This window comes from Helianthus annuus, chromosome 16 (assembly GCF_002127325.2).
Source record: "Helianthus annuus cultivar XRQ/B chromosome 16, HanXRQr2.0-SUNRISE, whole genome shotgun sequence".
NCBI classification, from domain to species: domain Eukaryota; kingdom Viridiplantae; phylum Streptophyta; class Magnoliopsida; order Asterales; family Asteraceae; genus Helianthus; species Helianthus annuus.
Genome location: NC_035448.2, coordinates 185,529,667 through 185,550,706, shown reverse-complemented (window position 1 = coordinate 185,550,706; position 21,040 = coordinate 185,529,667). Strand labels below are relative to the sequence as shown.

Below are 21,040 nucleotides of genomic sequence, written 5' to 3'. Positions count from 1 at the left end.
ACGGCTGTCCGGCAACCGGCGACGACGTTGACGACTACTTCCAGCCACAACTTGTCTCAATTTCACTCAAGGAAACTAAGTTTTATGTGTTTATCGGCTATTGTCCTTTTTCTACTGCCTCGGTGGTTATTGTTTTCCCGGCAACCAAGAACGGCGGTGGTGGCGACAGTTGTTTGCATTGTCCGACGTCCCAGCAGTAGTGATGGTGGCATCAGGTCGAAAGGAAGAGGAATAGGCCGCAATTGACAGGCGGTGGTGATCTGAGTGACAACCGCGTAACCGGCCGCCGACCAATTTTTAAACAGAACAAAAGTGCATAATCGTTTAATCTTCCCTAAAGCTCCAAACATTATCTGTCTTCTCTCTTTTAGATTTTTACATAGTTAAGAATACTCCAGATTGATGTGAGAAGATCTAAGAGTTGGAAACATGGGGCTCTGTCACCGACGGAGCAAAATCCGATGCCACCACTTTTAACCAACCCAAAGCTGAAGCTGGCATGTAACAAAATACCAAAAATGCCCATTTTCACTGTAGACAACATCCTACCCTAAATGTTATTATAGATAATATTTTAGTAATAATATAAATTTAATTTTAACAATTATACAAATATAATATTAACAAAAATATTAATAACTATAATATTAACAAAAATATTAAAAATTATAATTCTTAATGCCGTGCACACCGGCTCGTCCACAGCGTTGTTCAAGAGGCGGGGGATTCTCCACCGACGTGGAGCTGATTTAGGAAATGATGTGGCACGTAGTTATTTGACGTGTGTGATAGCCGTTTAACCCCAACAGTTATTTTTTTAAACCTTTACTTTTTTAACAATCAAATTTTACCCTATATATACAACCCACTCCATTTTTTTACAAACTCTACAACTTCACCCAAAATTATACAAACTTTCAACCATTTCCACTTCAAAAAAAAAAAAAGAAAAAAAAAACAAGGATGACAACCGTTGCATGGACCAAAGAAGAAGATATCGCACTTTGCGAGTCGTGGGTCAAAGCTTTGAGCGACCACACGCTGGGTAGGCGAACGAGCGGTCCTTTTAGAAGACAATCCGACAACACTTTTGCGTCCTACGGGTGATTCTCAGATCCGTAGTTGATTCGGAAGGTACAAGTGTGATATAATATTACTCTAACCAATCTGCATGTAGTTGTTCACATTTTTAAACGATGTTATACAAGAACACGTGAAATGGGAACCTTTAATATTTATGAATATAAAAATGATCACTTTTAGACTGTCAGGTCTATCTCAATCACATCCCTTCACATTTTTTTTCGTATATATTGAGAAGGTGTGCATGTTCACAACATATCAGTTTGTCTCTCAAATATAGAGAGATTGTAAGAAAGTAAAAAAGATGGCAATGCAAAATGGTGAGCTATCTAAAGAGCTACTTGATTCTCAAGCTCACATATGGAACCATATTTTCAGCTTTATAAACTCCATGTCACTTAAGTGTGCAATTCAGCTACAAATACCTGATATTATCCATCGCCATGGTTCACCAATGCGGCTTTCCGAGTTAGTCGAAGCCCTCGCCATAAACGAGGAGAGAACTCCTTTTGTCTATCGGCTTATGCGCATACTTATTCACTCCGGTTTCTTTGTGAAACAAAGTGTGTCAACACCCGGAGGCAATGATGAGGAGGGAGAAGGCTATTTGCTAACTCCTGCTTCTCGATTGCTACTAAAGGAAGAGCCCTTAAGTGTTAGGCCCTTTTTGCTAGCCATGTTGGATCCAATGTTGATGGATCCATGGCAACACTTGAGCAAATGGTTCCAAAATGACGATGTCACCCCCTTTCACACAACACATGGGCGGATGCTTTGGGATCTGGCAGGCCGAGAGCCGAAGCTTAATCAGTTCTTTAATGAAGGGATGGCTAGCGATGCAAGGCTTGTCACAAGTGTCATTCTTAAAGATTGTGGGGGTATTTTTGAAGGGTTAGATTCAATTGTTGATGTTGGGGGTGGTACTGGAACTGTTGCTGAAGCTATTGCCAAAGCATTTCCCAATATTAGGTGCATCAGTTTTGATCTTCCTCATGTAGTTGATGGTTCGGTTGGGAGTAACAACTTAAGTTTTGTTGGTGGAGACATGTTTGAAGCCATTCCGAGAGCCGATGCTGTTTTGCTTAAGGTATTCTTAATGCTTCCCCTTTTCCTATTTCATAATTAGTTTCTTTTCAACAATTTATTTAATTATAGCAATCTTTTTGAACAAAAAGTTTCGAAGTTTCATATTTTGATGTTGAGTTTTATGATTTCTTTTACGAAAAAATAGTGGATTCTACATGACTGGAGTGATGAAGAATGCATGAAAATACTGAAGCAATGCAGAAAAGCAATTCCGAGCAAGGAAAATGGAGGAAAACTGATTATCATGGACATGGTCTTGAAGGCTTACAGAGGACATAATGTATTACTCGAGACTCAGTATTTCTTTGATATGCTTATGATGATCTTAGTGACAGGCAGAGAAAGGAGTGAGAAAGATTGGGCAAAGCTCTTCTTTGATGCTGGCTTCGGCGATTACAAAATAACTCCAATTTTAGGGCTAAGATCTCTCATTGAAGTTTATCCATAGTTGTAGGTCCCTTTCCGGTGGATGACGAACCTAAACCTTGTTATACAAACCTACTAGCGAGTGCGGAATCCAAGCTAGCAAGCAAACCGAGTTAGTAGCAAGTAGAGAAACAAACACACAAGTTCACCGATTAACACAACTTGTATTAATGCAATGAGGATTCGGTTACAAGCTCAATGTTTATAGAAATGTTCTATAAACTCTCAAAGTGTGTGAGTGTTTCGGACAGGATGCTCTCAACTCTCTATCTCTCGGTGTGACTGTCTGTGTGCATCTATCTTCTGTCCTCAACACTGCATGGGTATATATACCCGAAACATCTGATGTCTGATCGAAGGATCCGATAGATGGTCCGAAGGATCATCTATCGAAGACAAGTATTCGAAGGATAAGCAGGGACCTCGAAAGATCATCTTTCGAGGTCTAATCATTCGAAGCATATCTTTCGATGAGATCGAAGGATCCACATCATCCTTCGATCTCTTGTCCTTCGAGGCAGTACATCTTTCAACTTTTACCAACTGTTGTCCAAGTCAAACCGGAGGATGGTTGACTTGGTCAACTTACAACACAAGAACAGGACATCGTTTACATCGTGACCGAATACAGACAAAGTACAGACACAAGTGCACCAACAAACTCCCCCTTGGCTGTAGCTTTGTCTTTATCTTCTATGGTTGTAGACTCGTCTTGAACTTCGACGGTCTTTGGTCTTCGAGTTATCAAAACTCTGATGTCCTTTCAAGTCTTCAATGTCGGAGGATCTTCAAAGTCTTCACGTCTTGCAAGCAGAGAGTGTATCAACAAACTACCCGTATCATGTAGGAAGTGTGTTGACAAACTCCCCCTTAACATAAGCTCCCCCTTGAGTTATGCTCGTGAAAAGACTTTATCTTTATGAAGTGAGATCCTTGTGGTGTTGATGATGGCCAACGGCAACTCGATCATTTTCATCACTTGAGCGCCTTCTCGTCGTGTCTTCATTCCAGAGCTTGTCATCGACCATGTTCTCCTAGCCTTTAGAATCTGCACATGCAAGAAATCTAAACGCGTAATGAGAACAACTGCTTGGAATATAGTATAAACAAATGACACACGAATGACCATGTCACAAACAAACACCGTCCGACAGTTTGAAAGTTTAATAAATTTATCAATTTTTAAATTCTAACTTTCAAAATCTGCAAATTTTTGACCGTTTATGAAGATTTAGTCACTTTGGTTTTCGTTCAGGTTTCAGGTAACGAAGACTTGAGCTCCAACATCGTACGATCGAAAATAAAGTAGAAATAAAATCTTTTTGGCTTTTATAAAGTTAAAAGACAACAATTTAAAATCCTTTGAGTGTTATCAAACGACATCACCGCTAATGTCGTGCTGATATGCACCAAACGAAGAAACTGTTTAAAAGAAAAACAATAAAAGTTAAGCAGTAAATAAATATATACAGACATTCTTTTTGCGAGTTTCGAGGGTAAGAGAATCATATCAGTGTACGGTCATGCCAAAACACTCTTGTTGTTCAGTTAGTTAACATTAAAATAAGCATCCTATAACAATTATCGGTATTGTTGTCCACTTAAGCTCAACTTATCAGATGTAATCATGTTTAGAGGATACGTTAAGGTATGATTTATACTTACCGACCGGTGTTCATCCACATCACGACACATTCCCGTATCAAGGTATGCACGAGAGTTCATCTTACCGGTGAGTATACTGATTATCATCTGTTTGACCGTATAAATTGTGAGATACTCACTTATTTTGAATTGAAAACAAGCCCTATGTGATGTAATCACTTATTGATGAGGAACTTGATTTTCGTATGCATGAGGGCACAGGTGCAAGTCCGTGAACAGGTCAGTACTTCCGTACAGCAGAGAGACGAACTTGACACCCGGATAGATGTGATATTTTTATCACTTATTTGATTTGGACATGTGATTGTTTATCACTTATTGAGGTCGAATGCAGTATGTATATATGTACACGTATGTATAGTATCATGGAAGATCTAGACTTGCGTCCCCGTTATTTTTCGGTAAAAGATACAACCATGATACCCAGATGATAAGCAGCATAAAGACCGAATATCTCAGAACCTCGGCAATCTATCAAACGAAATTTCGGTACTAAGACCATATGCCAGTGAGTGGTTCCCACCTGGTCTTCAGTCGATTAAGATTTATATCACCCTGCACACTTTAAAATGATTGTGAGCCTACCGATACATCTTATATAGAGCTGCTTATCGTTTTGCATTTAAGGTTTAAAGAGGTTAGGATAGACCACTGATGTACTATCATTTTCTCTTTTGCTCGCCAGGAAACTCATTTTTGATTTTCTATTGTTTTTGTGTTTTTGAATTTTTTCGATGTTTTTGGATTTTCAGATTTTTGGATTTACTCCCCCTAAAATCAATAAACTAAGATAAATTTAAAACACAAAGGTATTTACAAAAATGATTTTCCGATGTTGGTTTACTCTTGTGCTTGACCTTAATGCCGTTTACCAAAATTAAGTTTTATCAGAAAAGATTTAACAAATTTTGGAAAAGTGAGTTGGCATGTCGGTAAGCGGTGCGGACCATGACAACATTGATGAATTTCATATTGAAACAATCACGTGTGAGGTGATATTCGAGATCAATGTGTCAGGTCAAAGAGTGCTGTACGAGATAATAACAATTCACAAAGTAGCTTAAATATCGACAAGTATAGGAGAGATTAAGAATTTAAAGGCGTATCCTGCAACTGTTCCGTGCATTGCAAGGAATCTAAGCACTCTCCCAACTGGATATCCACCCGGTGTGGACTTCAAGGTCGAATTTGCAACTACTGAAAAGTCTCTTGACAGCAATAGAATCATAAACCTCCGGGTCCGGCTGGTCTTCCACATTTCACCAGCGAAGGTCTTTGACTTTCTCTTTCAGAAATGGTGTGCGGATGTTCAATCCACGCCAAGGCATCGACACACATTTCACTTCATTCGTTCCTGTGGACCCGATCAAAAACCATAATGACCAACTTTTGGCACGATCTTCATTTGGTCGAATTTTGCAACTTCATTCAGCCACATTTTCTTTTTCTTTCCTCTCTCTCCATCAAAGGCAACAATTTCTTCTGTCGCCTATCTTGTGCAAGGACATTCCACTATCAACAATCCTAAGACTATCAATAGTTCCTCCTGGAACTTCCTGCACACTCATTCAGAGATTAGTTGGAGAGAGGGACCCAAGCCTTCACAGACTTGGGTCGTCCGTCATCATCGAGAATTGTAACATCCATTTCCCGATGATTCGGAATTGATGTAGCTCCCCCTGAAACAGTTACCGGTTTTGGTATCCAAATCTCTTTCTGTTTTTCATGTTTAACATCTGATTTAACAGATTTTGTTTGAATAATCTCCGGTTTTAAAATCTTTTCAACTTCTTTTCTTTGTTTCTTTTTCTGTTTCTTTGCTCGTTGTTTAACAAGACGAGGGTCCTGTTTTGGTGAAACAGATCTTTTATGGTAATTGTTACCATGGGGGGCATCAATTTTTGTCTTTCTTTTGGTGAGATATGGACAATTCTTAATGATGTGTCCATACTCACAGCATTCAAAGCATGATCTCCGCTCAACAAACCTCGGAGTATCATAACTGCAATAGCCGGATGATGAACTTCGTGATCTTGAGGTACTTGGTCCTACATCACAACCGTTTGTGTGTTGTGTATAGTTGCTTTGACTGTTTCTTTTCAAAATTTTACTTTGTTTAACAAAATCCTTATTGGATTTGTTTTTGGAAGTATCAATTTTATCAGTCCCTCTTGATTTCACGAGGTTTATCTTCCGAACCTTTTTCTTGTTTTCGCCCTGTTTGCCTTTACTATTCTCTTGGGCGGCATGATTTTGTTCACGGGGATCATCAACCTTTGCCTTCAGCTTATGAAGATATGGACAATTTCGAATGATATGTCCAATTGTTCCACACTCAAAACAATATCTTCGTTCAACAATCCCCGAAGCATCATGTGTTCTCTTAGCCGATGATGTTGAACTTTGTGAACCCGAGGTACTAGGCTGTGAACTGTTTTGTTCATTTCTTTTCAAAACAGTAGCTTTCTTGACAAAATCTAAGTTAGATTTATTTTCAAACGTTTCAATTTTGTCTGTTCCCGTCGATTTCACAAAGTTAACATTTTTCTTCTTCTTTTGATTCGGCTTCTTCTGGACTTGAGCCGGTGCCTTTCCTTTGGGCTTGGTGTGATTTTGCTGTTTTGGCATTGCTGGTAATTTCTTGTTGCCAAATTGTTTTCGAACTTCAGCCCTTGGGATTGGAGGACACTGTGTAACTGTAACATGTGGTCCTTTCTTCCCCAAAAACTTACTTGTCGAATTTTCAAAGACTTTATCGATTAAGGATTGATTAACGTTCTTAATAGGAAAATCTTTGTCTGAGTAAATTTTATCATCACCAACCAAAGTGTACAGCAAGGTCACACTCTCCGACTCCTTCTCAGATGAGGACTCAGTTGCAACAGTCTTAGCAGGTGTGGCAGGGGGATCACATAGAATGTGATTCTCAAGAGGTATGTCCTCATTTTTTACTACCGCATCAGACTTTGCTGGAGCAGCATCATCAGATTCATCATCTGAAGAATCAGCATCCTCAACCTCAACTGGAGGATCCTGTTTCTGTTCAGCAGTTACAGATGTATCTGTTGACACATTTGAATCTGAGGATACTTCTTTCTGGTATCCGAGTCCTGCTGCAAACTCCTTCACATCAAGAGGAACAGATTGTTCGAAGAACACTCTATCCTCCTCGTCAGGCATCGCATCATAATTGTGTCTCACAGGTGGTGGACATTTCTTATATCCTATGCATGTGACATCCCGTTTTTCTTTCTGAACGTCAATGATGTGATCCAACACATAGCTAGAACTCAAATAGCTATCTAGCTTGAGTTGGATTGCCTCACTTTCCGTTTTTACACAGACCATTTCTTTTTGCATTGTCTCAAGACGTGAGATATACAAATTAATGTCCGTTTGTTTTCTGGAAACCATTTTAGTCAATTCAGTTTTATCTTTCTTTAATGTCTCAATCATTGACTTAAATTCTTTTTCATGGTTTTCATAAAACATATTGGCTTCTGTGCATTTTGAAAGATCCACGGTCAACTTCTGGTTGTGGATAAATGTCACATCATATTTCTCTTGCAAAGCTTCGTGTTTGCTTTGCAATTCACACCACTTGGCATTCAATGAAACATGTTTGTCTTGCAAGTCAAACAAACTAGCTTGTAAAGCATCATGTTTGCCTTGCAACTCAGACATGTTTGCCTTTAATCTAGCACAATTATCACAATCTACAGCAGTTGGTTCATCAACATATACCTGACTGGAATTACTCTCAGGTGTTGGCCTTTCTGCATCAGAATCAACAATCTCCCTTGATGATTCACATTCAGATCCACCCTCACTTGAACTTGAAGTTGTATCACCCTCAACTGAAGTTGAAACATCTTCATCTGAACTTCTAACATGTTCAGAACTGTGATCATTCCCCGAGGATCCACCATTGCTGACATTTTTGACAATTTCAGCATACAACGCCGTTTTTGTCTGACTACTGTTCTTGGGATTAAGAAATGACGATTCTACAGTAGAATAATGGTGTTGTACGACAACTGGGGGTAATGGATTTCCATACATGTCTGTGGTGGGAGCTGGCTTTACAGGAACTAGTTTTGGATTGCCAAAACAATCTGTGATTGTGACGTACTCCGTTTTTAATTGAGCATGTGGAACGGGTCTTGCAAATGAAGTACTGGAAGTTCCAAAATGCATATCAGAATTGCATGGCACACTGGATCTTGCAGAAAACGTACTGCTCTCTGCAGTTGACGGATTACCCCATGCTGGATTCATTTTTGATCAGAAAAATGAATACTATATCAATGTCTCGAAGGATAATAGCCACCCGAAAGATCACACAGCCGAAGGATCCTAGTTCGAAAGATCTTAGAAGAAAGCAGAAACTGTTAGCAATAACCTGACCACAATCGAACGATCAACACTTGTTCGAAGGATCAACAGTACTCGAAAGATTACTGTTGAATCTCGAACAATGATGTCGAAAGATTCAAGAACTCGAAGGATTCTCCTTTGAAAGATCCTTATCTTTCGAGTTAAATCCCTATCTTTCGGACACTGTCTTTCGAAAAGATTCCTTTATCGAAAGATATGTTTCGGACTTCGAAGGATGGGTCGAAGGATGATGATCTTTCGAGCCTTCCTTGATCGAAAGATGATCTTTCGATGTCGAAGGATATCTTTCGAAGTCGAAGGATATCTTTCGAATGTGCACTGACACACTGACACAGATGTGACGGGTTGGTGAAAAGGTGATGGGTAGGTAAGTCAACTTTCGGCAGAAAGGTATGGCAGGCTGACAACTTTCCCACCAACCAAGATTTTGAAAGATAATTTACCCAAAAAGGAAAACTTAACCCAGAAACCGGTGACCGGAACCTTAACCGGAGTATTTGCCGGAATTCACCAAATCACTCAAAAACAAGTTTTCAAGTTACCCAACCCAACCTTGAACACTCCCGAAGGTTTAGGAACCGTTTTTCAGTTTAAACAAGCAAGAAAACCACCAAAAACGGGTGCTAAACCAAGTGTCCAAACACACCAAACACTTGAACAAACCCGGTTTTAAACAAGGTAAAGAGCCAAGCTCTGATACCACTTGTAGGTCCCTTTCCGGTGGATGACGAACCTAAACCTTGTTATACAAACCTACTAGCGAGTGCGGAATCCAAGCTAGCAAGCAAACCGAGTTAGTAGCAAGTAGAGAAACAAACACACAAGTTCACCGATTAACACAACTTGTATTAATGCAATGAGGATTCGGTTACAAGCTCAATGTTTATAGAAATGTTCTATAAACTCTCAAAGTGTGTGAGTGTTTCGGACAGGATGCTCTCAACTCTCTATCTCTCGGTGTGACTGTCTGTGTGCATCTATCTTCTGTCCTCAACACTGCATGGGTATATATACCCGAAACATCTGATGTCTGATCGAAGGATCCGATAGATGGTCCGAAGGATCATCTATCGAAGACAAGTATTCGAAGGATAAGCAGGGACCTCGAAAGATCATCTTTCGAGGTCTAATCATTCGAAGCATATCTTTCGATGAGATCGAAGGATCCACATCATCCTTCGATCTCTTGTCCTTCGAGGCAGTACATCTTTCAACTTTTACCAACTGTTGTCCAAGTCAAACCGGAGGATGGTTGACTTGGTCAACTTACAACACAAGAACAGGACATCGTTTACATCGTGACCGAATACAGACAAAGTACAGACACAAGTGCACCAACAATAGTTAAGTTACATTGCTCTCTATACAAATAATTTCTGATCATGAAAATATGAAAAATATGAAACTTCTTAGCATGTTCTAGTCTTTGTATCCGCGTTGTCGTTCTTCATCATTTTAGTTTCATGAAAATAAATGTTCTTGTATGTGATTCTTTTGTATCAATTCTTGAGGATATGTCAAGTATGGGTGTGCTAAAGGCCTCAAAGATTTATCTTTTATGTAGAGATAAATATTAATCTCGATGAAGCTAAACTGTTACTACAAGAAATCTTCTTTGACACGTCGACTTGTCATCGGGACAACCTATTCCGACGACAAGTCGTATGGAAAAGTCTGGTCAGCACAGCTGCGACGCTGTAGCTCAAATGGGTCGTTGGGACAGCCTCGTCGGGATAGATCAACTTTTATCGACGTTGCCAACCCTAACTCGTCTCCAACATTTGCCATGTTTTTGTCTATCGGCTTATGCGCATCCTTGTTCACTTTGGTTTCTTTGTGAAACAAAGTGTATTGACCACACCCGGAGGCAATGGTGAGGAGGGAGAAGGCTATTTTCTAGCTCCTTCTTCTCGATTGCTTTTAAAGGACGAGCCAATAAGCGTTAGGCCTTTTTTGTGACACCTCGCGGAAACATTGTAACTCACTAGCTAGTCAGTGGCTGTGTTCTAACTTTCGGGACGAAAGTTCTTAAAACTTGGGGATAATGTGACACCTCGGGCTTTCCCGAACAACCTACTTGTATGATACAGCTATGTGAAACTATTTAATGAAAATCTAGGTTATAATTATCGTGTATTATGTGTAATCTGTGAACTATGTGATATTGTGTAATAAAGTTATGTGAGTTATTATATAAGTGCAAAGTATATGCTTGTATATGAACCGAAACCAACCGGTTTTGACTCGAGACCCTTGGTTTCGAACCCGGGTTCTTGGTGGCTCCGACTCCCCTTTTTGTTCAATTAATGGGATGTGCTCGTAATCAGGCCCAACCTCTCAACAGACCCACTCGAAACCCTTTTACGGTGCGGCATCTTGGAGGGTATAAAACCCTTGAAATGCAGCCGACATTCCCTTTGGGGGAAAAACAATCATCATCCCAAATCCCTAAAAACATTCCCTTCCTTCTCTCTCTCTCTCTCTCTCTCTAGCCTTATCTTGTTTCTCTCTCTAAAAACCCTAACAACACAACTCCTCCTCCTCCTTTGGATACAACGATAACAGCTCAAGCACTCGGACCAGCTTGCACTCATCACTTGAGAACCTCTTTTCACTGATTCTACACACACTTCATTTCTGGCTTAAAAGGTTAGTAAAATAATTCCATGCTTGAGTAACATTATGAGATAAAGGTGCCTATTTGTTGATTACTTAGATGTTAGGCAATGTGGTTCTTTTATGAGGGGAATAATAGGATAATATGCAATACAAATCCGTTCAGATAGATGAAGATCCATGATTATCGATTAGGGTTTTGCATGATAGAAATAAAGAAGGTGATGATGATGAACTTGTTGGAAAAACTGTGGTGATATTTGATAATGGAACAGTGTTGGTTTGATGATATTTAGGGTGTATGTTGTGATGATTCTTGTGGTAAAAATGACTACATGTGTTCCTGTTGGATTAAACGAATAAAACGGTGTTAGAAAATGTTGGATTAGATCCATTTTGATTAATGAACATGATGAACTGTTTGAAGGTGCTATGAATATTTCAAATTGTTGTGTTTTGATCTGATTTGGTAATTGTACGGTATAATAAAACATGTTAAGGTAATGTGATTGGTTCGTACTGAATGGATAAGGGTTCTAGAAACATCAGCAATAGTTGCGAGTCGAGACCTATGGTTGCGACTCGAGAACACTTAGCTACAACTCGAAACCAGCCAACACACACAATAGGGGACTCGAGACCGGGTAGGTTGCGACTCGAGATCTCCTGATCTCGACTCAGAGACTGACTCGAAACCTCAAGGTTTCGACTACGAAATGCACAAGTCGAGACCTCAAAGATTTCGACTCGAAACCTATGATTGCGACTCGAAACCTCTGTTTTCGAGTCGAGACCACATGGTTTCGACAAGACAGATTTAATTAGTTACTGGACTGTTAATTATTGGGACACACAGTTATGGGCTGATTGGGTGTTATGTTTTGGGCTACATGTTACCATTGTTGTTTAACTGTTCATGTGTTAGGCTAGGCCCAAATACTTTATATGTTGGTTTGACATGCGTGTTATGTGTTAGTTACGTGTAGGACATACGTGAATTATTTGTACCCAAAACATGACCGGTAACCATGTTAGGATGTGGTTGACCAAAGCGAACCAAACCAAGTAAACTGTCTGTCGAGCAAACCGAGGTGAGTTCACAACTTTTACTAAAAGCACGCATTCCCGGTGGTTGGGAAACGGAACACATTGGCTTCAACATCGTTATTTGCTTCAGCATTATCTTGTAACACTACACCATAATTATCTTCTTCCCATCTTGTAAGTTCGTCAAAAATAATATCCCTACTAACCATCATAGTTCCTTTCATATTGTCGTAGAGGCGATAGGCTTTTGAATGAGAGCAGTATCCAATGAAGATACACTTCCTGGACTTAGGGTCAAGCTTCTTCCTTTGCTGTGTTGGAATCATTCCATATGCAACACATTGAAAAACTTTAAGGTGTGAAGCAGATGGTTTAACTCAATGCCAAGCTTCAAATGGAATCATGTGTAACACAACTTTAGTTGGAGACATATTAAGTAGATACACAACAGTAGCAACTGCCTCACCCCAAAACTTAGTGTCAAGCTTCTTATCTTGTAACATACTTCTGGCTATCTCAACCATAGTTCTATTCTTGCGCTCTGCCATACCATATTGTTGTGGTGTGTAGGGCGCAATCAGTTCTCTATAGATCCCATGTTCATCAAAAGAACTTATCAAATGCCTTAGAACAAAACTCATCCCCTCTATCTGTTCTTAGAGTAAGTATTCTTGCACCAACTTCATTTTCTACCTTAGCTTTGAAGATTTTAAACTTGTCTAAACTTTCTGATTTTTTACACAAAAAATAAACCTAAGACATTCTTCTATAATCATCTATAAGAAATAAGAAATAGTTGTTACCTCCCAAAGAGGGTGTTGACATTGGCCCACAAAGATTTGTGTGTACAAGCTGCAATGGACACATGGCTCTTGTAGCATGTGTTGGGAATGGTCTCCTTGCATGCTTCCTATAAACACAACCTTCACAAATAGACAAATCACCCATAGTGGCAAATCACCATCTCTTTAGTATTCAAAAGCTGCAATCCTTGCTTGTGTAAGTGTCCATACCTTAGGTGCCATAGCTTGGTCTCTTAACTGTGGGCAGTACTTTGTACCAAGGCAGTACTTTGTACCAGGTTTTCACCAACATTTAAAGCAAACACTCTATTCTTTAACATTAGAATACAACAAATGGTTGTACCTTCTCATGACTTTGAGATAGTACATATTCCTTTATCAAAGAAAAAAGCATAGTTGGAATCCGTACACTGAGCAATTTGTACCCTAGTGCAGGTGCATATTGCACTCCATGTAAAACCCGGTGTTGCACATTTGATATTGCAAGCCTAATAGTGCCAATTCCCTCAACTTGGATACTCTTCCCATTTCCCATTATTATTTTCACTTTTTGTGTTTCATCCAGACGACTTTGAAACAATTCGCGCATACCAGTCATATGGTTTGAGCAGCCACTGTCAACGAAACATACTCCATTTCCTTTCCCAACCTGACCAAGAGCCATCAGAATCATGTATTCATCATCTTCTTCCTTGGTTACTTGCATGGACATAAACAGTTTGGGTTCTTCTTCTTCATCAGCGGTATTTCCAAGTGTTGGTGTTGCTTGAGGACTATCGTACCAACACTCAGACTTGAGATGCCCAAAACGATTGCATATATAGCACTGAATACTTCCTCGACCTTGTAGGGAATCGGTGCCTCTACCATGACTACAACGTCGGTTACCTCCCCTTCCTCTACCTCTGAATGAGCTAAAGGATGGATAAATCTCCTCTTCCTTAGCCTGAAATGCTTGTTCTTCTTCACTCTTTTCAACGCCTCGATTCACTCGTCCTTCATGAGATTGCAACTATCCCATGAGTTGATCAAAGGTCATAGTTGTAAGATCTTTTGATTCTTCTATCGCCGTCACAATATGATCCCATTTCGGAGGTAAACTGCGCACACTTTCTCAACCACTGCTTGATCAGTAATTGCTTCTCCAAATGCTTTATTCCGGTGCACAATCCTCATTACTTTAGACAGGAAGTCTGCAATGACTTCGTTATCTCCCATTTGCAGAGTCTCAAACTCTCTTCTCAGACCTTGTAACTTAACTGCTTTCACTTTTGAATCTCCTTGGAATTCAGTCTACAACAAATCCCAAGCTTGATTCACTGAAGTTGTTGCTGCAATACGTGAGAAGATACTGCCATGCACTCCATGTTGAATCAGGGCTAATGCTTTAGCATCCTTCTTCTTGTTCTCCTTCCTTTGCTCTTCAGTTCCTTCAGTTAGACGATAACCAGTTTCCACATAATCCCATAGGTCTCGAGAGAGTAGCAAAGTCTTCATCTGAATGCTCTAGAATTCATGCCCATCACCTTTGAAGACAAGTACATGGGATTGATTTCTAGATGCGATTGTTATCGCTATTGCAATGATACCTCTCACACTCTTAGAGCGTCGCTCTTAGAGCGTCGTTCTTAGAGCGTCGCTCTTAGAGCGTCGCTCTGATACCACGATGTTGGTAATATCAGACATAATGTAACACTCAATATTGTTGGAACTGGATAACTTTGTTCATCGCACTTGAAACTTAAATACACAGAAGAAAAAAACTGCAAACACATGATGACAACAAGTACACATCATGCAAACATAAATAAAACCAACCCACTACTTGACATTATGGACTGCTACTCTATCCAGTTATAACCCAACGACGCTTTTCTAGAATATGACTCAGAAAGACAAAACTACCCTTAATGAAATAAACACATGCATAAACTCGAAAACAAAATGGACACCATGCAGATTGTGGATTAGCTTCAACAAAAACAAGCTAGACATGCAGAGCAAAGTTGGTTCATAGCAAATCGTGAAGAAAAAGTTATTACGTCGTACGACTACCTAATAAGATATCCTATGACTTGTACCACACTGTTCTTATTTCCTGCCATCAACAATTGATTGTTTTGCAACTTCATCAGGAGCCTCAAAGATGGGGAGGGGTCCCACAAAGTACAATGAAGTATGGATGCCTCAGGTATTGTATTCATCGCCATAGGATTGTATCACCTAAACTGTGATTTGGTTTTGTCTTGAATATGTAATGCACAACATATCATCAAGAACTCCCAACTAGGGATGGCAATGGGTCGGGTTTGGGACGGGTTTAGGTAATCCCAAACCCAAACCCGGTTAGATAAGCTTGTCCCAAACCCGTCCCAAACCCGTCCCAAAACCCGTCGGGTTTCTAGCGGGTAAATACCCATCGGGTATCGGGTAAACCCGTTAATTTAAAAAGATTACTTGTTGGATATACTCATCTCAAAACCCATAGGGTATCTATCGGGTAACTGCTAACCGGTTACATTTTGTATTGTCATTATAAAAATATATATCTAATAACTACAATGTATATGGCATAGAATACTTATATATGTAAAAATGGATGTATCATATATATACATATTTAATAATATAAAAGAAATTATATCGGGTATACAATCGGGTAAATGGGTACACTTTATCGGGTAATTGGGTCGGGTAAATGGGTATATCACTAAATCCCAAACCCGTCCCAAACCCGTGAAAAAAATAAAAACTATTCCCAAACCCGTCCCAAACCCGATTAACCGACCCCAAACCCGTCCCAAATGTGTCGGGTTTCGGGTTTAGCCAACGGGTTCGGGTTTGATTGCCATCCCTACTCCCAACTGAGGAGATGTGTAACCCGCAGGAAATGCTTTCTTAGGGATGTAAGCAGGTGTGGTCGGTAGTGGTGAAAATATTTGTTTTTCGATGTCAAACCTCACTATCTTATCACCACCACGAATAGAAGCAATCCAATGAATGTAACCCCTGACTGTTGTTCCTGCTCTATGGTATGATATTAGGAACATTTACTACTAACCACCACCCTCCTCCTGATCCAACCTCTAACACTTGGGCAGTCTTAGGACAAGTTATCACCACCACTTTATATTGATCACCCATTGCTCCCAAACCAATTGATCGCTTAAAATTTGCATCCCTCTTATATGGTAGTAACTTTGGCAGAATCAACATTTCCCCAGTTTAACAGAAACCTAATAGGTTCATCCTCATAACCAAATTCATATACTGCCTCAAAAAGAACCAACTTGCTCATGACAATAAGATTCTTTAATATGATGAAATTGTTGAATTCGACAAATCTAACCATCGTAGCAGGGTGAGTTCCAGATTCAGACCAATACAAAACCGAATTACGTAACGATGAAGATGGACATATTAAGCCTGATTCACCATACAACAGGTCATTTTATTGGGACTCAGAACGATTTATGTTGATGCACTTTTGTGTGGATGTAGCTAGTGTCAATTCGGTTGGAGACCGAAGTCAACGACGTTCCTCCGTCGGTTTGACTCGACGAACGAGATGCAAATGACGAAGATACAAGAACGACGTGGTCAGATATTTGGATAAAATGACATCATGATGACATCATCATGTTGTCATTGTTTTGGTCAAAAATTACCGAAGTAATTAAGTGATCAAATTAGTTAAGTGAGGTAGTGTGCTAGAAATATGTGTGAAAAATATTTTAACCAAGTCAATTACAAAAACAGTTTCAGGATACGGCTCAGGATATAGAGCTGTATCTATGATCAAACAATGAGCAAAAAAGTAAAGGTTGACACGAGATATACGAGGAAAGCCCTTGATCAATCTAGATCTCCGGCATAAAACCTCGGGAGCTGACAATCGTCGGCTGCCTTATTCTTCTTATTGCTTGAATAACCAGGATACAGTGCAGGATATGGCTCAGATCAATGCTAAGTGGTACAACGATTACAAGTGTTGAGTGTTTGTGCGTAATAGAAAGAAAAAAGAAGTGTGAGTTCGAGAGTAGAGAGTGAAGTGTGTGTTCCTATTGATCTGGCCTTCTATTTATAGTTACAAATAACAAACTAACTCTCCTATTATTCCGGGATGCTGGGAATATTCCATTCTGAACATTGGGGGCTGCTTCTACTTGTTTTCCACGTGCTTATTGACTATAAAACCGGGTCTTCAGCTCATATAACCGTTACAATGTCAATAAAATTGACCAACATCCGATATTCTCGCGAAATATGCCTTTCTTCTATTCTGACCGTTACAAGACCCATTCTTCCACCATCAACATCCATTTTTCAACCACCTTGAGCGAATCTTCAGGTAGACCAAGTCTTTTAACGTTGGTACCTTGCAACCAACGTTTTACAAGCCAATCGTTAGTAATAGTCAGGATACTGCCTCAGGATATTACCAATATCCTGGCCCGATATCCTGATACGGTATCCTGATACGATATCCTGATCCGATATCCTGATCATATACAACTAATAAAAAATCAAGATACAAAGTCAGGATATGGGCTCAGAATTTCACCCATAACAGTCATCATAACATCATCAAGTGTATTTTGAAAGCATGCAAGACATCAACTGTCATTCAATGAACATTTGTATATAACTATTGACTTGAACAACACAATTATGGACTATCGACATGAACGAAAACCATGGGACTGTCGATCTTGTCCATTGACGATACATTTAGTGACTATCGATAGATTCATGTGTGTATAGTATAAATACCGTACTAGTGTCATTTGTATAGAGAGCTTGAAAAAGCTAGAGAGAGTGTATATACATATATATATATATATATATATATATATATATATATATATATATAGAGAGAGAGTTCTAGAGAGCTATTATATTGTATAAATTTGTACCAAAACTCTGTCTGATTGAATACACTAATAGATTAGTCTTCATCATGAATGATAACACGTCGGTAGACAAGGGGTTGCTCATTCCTACTGCGATCAACGTCATCATAGCTTGTGTGATGATGAGTGATAACGTAGTTAAGACCCTCTCGATTGTTTTTCAACCACCCACTTCCATCCATTAGAACAGGGTTGTTGAACACCTTTGATAATTGCTACTAGGATACTAATGAGCTCTGATATCAACTGACGCATGACTGAACTACAATACGTCACGTATCGGGCGAGGCGGAAGCGAAATTATAAACAAGAGAGAGATACCTTCCAAGAGAAAAATGATGTATTATTTAATGACTAAAACAATTACATAAAACCCTCTTTTGTAGGATTTTTTTAGCAATTTGCCATCCATTTGACAACTAAGAAATTAAATATGATAATCGAGAATGTGATAACTAATTAATTACATGAGGTGGTGAGAACTCGTGCTTTCCTTATTATGTAAAGTCAAGTAATATCTCCATATATGAATTTGATTTCAAATTTTATTCAAACTCAAAAGGAGTGATTTTTTTTCTTCACTCTTCTTTTGCATTCCTATTGTTCCATGTACAAATATACCATTCGAAAAATTGGTCTTATATCATGTGTAAAAATGTGAAAATATTCTAATAAATTTAAATGTAAACATACAGAGAGGTTTCCTCACAATATGCATCATGAGATTGCATGAATACATTTGGCAACATCTGAATGGTTAAGTGCTGAACCAGTAAGATGTCTGAATCGTGCTAGTGCTGAACCAGTAAGATGTCTGAATCATCAGTGCTGAACCAGTAAGAGGTATGAACAATTAAGAGCCCGTATAATGCTTAAACGTTCAGAGACAAATGCCTGACCAATTTAGATTAGAGGTCTTAACCATTCAGACTCTGTATAAATCTTAACCATTCAGAGGCAAATGTCTGAACCATTCAGACATCTGCTCGTGAAACAAACAGTCTGAACCATTAAGTGCGGAACCAGTAAAAGGTCTGAACCATTAAAAGTCTCATTAAAAGGTAAACAAACAGCCCCTTAGTCACAAATAAAACATGTGTATATCTCATTGTTTCATTAACAACTCATTGTTAGGTAAAACAACTATTCTTACTAGTTGATGGTGGGGATTCTTTGTTGTTCTATGATAAAAAAACTGTTGGGGAGCAATTGGAGAGGGAAGGGTATTTAGGGAATTTTGGTTTTATATAGAGCCGGGTGGGGTATCGGTTATGGATAATACTAGCAAGGTGAGGTTTATTATGGTTATAAGGGGAGACTGCTCTGTTGACAAGGTGTGTGCTGCGGATAAAAGGGCTCATAGGCAGTGGATGAAGATCGAGGATCTAAATGGTCTACAGTGGTTATGTATGAAGTATAGAGGTTTGGGATGGCTGCTGGTTGCTGGTTATGGGCTGCTGAGGATGTGGATTAGAGTTTGTGTTGGAGAGCTTCTAGATGGGAATGCTAGAAGTTGTTTTATTGAAGACTTGGGGATGCTTGGGATGAGAGCTGCGAAGTGAAGACTGAAGGCTTGTTTTGTTTTTTTAGTCTTGATGTATAGGTTTTATTTTGGTTTTTTGGTTATGTTTTTTGGACTGGTTTTTGTTTAGATTGGTTTTGGTTGGTGTATAGTTTAGGCATGGGCCGGGTTTGGTTGACCCATTTTGTTAGGCCCTTTGTTATTGGGGTGGTGTGTTCCTTGGGTTTTATGTCCCGGAAACCTAAACCCTTTTAGGTGTAAATATTTTTTGTTATTAATAAAATTTATGGGAGGTGCCGCCCTCCTTTACCAAAAAAAAAAAAAAAAAATTAACTATTCTTACTAGTGGTATCCTAAAGCCTTGCACTTCAATGCATTTCTAATCTTATTCGAGTTCTTTGTTCAACGGAAACTTCTTAATATGAATTAAGCTTATAAAATAAGTTAGTTATAAATATAAAAATGATGGCAACTTTTTTATTGCAGCGAAAAGCATGAAATAAAATAGAATACACCTGATAATTAACGAAAAAAAATCCCTAATAGTGTCCAGCCGAGTTATGAAATATCTAAAGAAATGGTTTCACTAATAGAGATGACAAAAAGGTGGGATGTGTAACATGTCAAGCTAAGTGAGTAAATGGACGGGTTTGGGTTGGGCCCACCAAAAGCACTTCTTTTAGCTTAGTAATAGTGTAACTATTGATTTTGTTACATATGATTAAAACTATATATAAATTAATTTAAGTTGAAAAAAGCAATATAAAATGTCTGAAGTACTTCAATGCAAGTTAGATGACATTTGACCGGTTTAGCTCGTTTCATTAAATGGGTTGTAATTGTCACCTCTAGTTAACCTCTAAAAAAACAGCTAACTTTTCATATTGATGCTCATTCCTGTCTACTAAAGCGTATGTTGTTTTCTAGAACTTAAATTTTGTTAGGTAACTGAAGTTGGTATAAAGATGAGGTAATTCATAGCTCCTAAATTCGAATGTCATGTTTTTAAAAGTCAAAAGATTTGGGAAGTAAATAAAGTAAGTATAGATACAGATAATATGAAGGGTACCCTAATATGAAAATACTAGGCCGCTCAACTTTGTGCACCCATGTAAATCCAGTTCCAATAACTTCCTCAGAGATGGTAGAGATTATTGTGTAAAACATGACAAAAGATACAAATTTGCTTCAATTAAGGTGCATATAAAAGAAAAAGAACTCATGCCTGAATATTATAGATATCTTTTTTTAGGGATATCAAGTTGAACACGTAAAATAGATGTACTAGGTTATGAATCAAGTACATCTCAATCATATCTCTTCACATATTTTTTCTATATCTTGACAAGGGCTGTATATATGTTCACATCATGTCAAATTATCTATGAGATATAGATCGAGAGATTGCATTGTAAGAAAAAAAAATAAAAAAAAAAAATAAAAAAATAAAAAAATAAAAAAAGAAGGAAAACTAGCTAGAG

The 21,040-nt window shown here is 38.8% G+C and overlaps 1 protein-coding gene across 1 annotated transcript; it reads left to right on the top strand.

Moving 5' to 3' along the window:
* The first annotated feature begins 1,356 nt into the window (after positions 1-1,356).
* On the top strand, positions 1,357-2,686 carry LOC110918643 (trans-resveratrol di-O-methyltransferase). The gene is made up of 2 exons (XM_022162922.2): positions 1,357-2,170; positions 2,315-2,686. Exons 1-2 carry the CDS (start codon positions 1,388-1,390, stop codon positions 2,615-2,617), a joined length of 1,086 nt encoding a protein of 361 aa, XP_022018614.1. The 5' UTR covers positions 1,357-1,387; the 3' UTR covers positions 2,618-2,686.
* The last annotated feature ends 18,354 nt before the right edge of the window (positions 2,687-21,040 follow it).

Bases quoted from the DNA above. Each gene is read 5' to 3' on its own strand.
- LOC110918643 (XM_022162922.2), top strand. From the start codon at position 1,388: ATGGCAATGCAAAATGGTGAGCTATCTAAAGAGCTACTTGATTCTCAA. The intron at 2,171-2,314 runs GTATTCTTAATG...ACGAAAAAATAG, and splicing joins CCGATGCTGTTTTGCTTAAG to TGGATTCTACATGACTGGAG.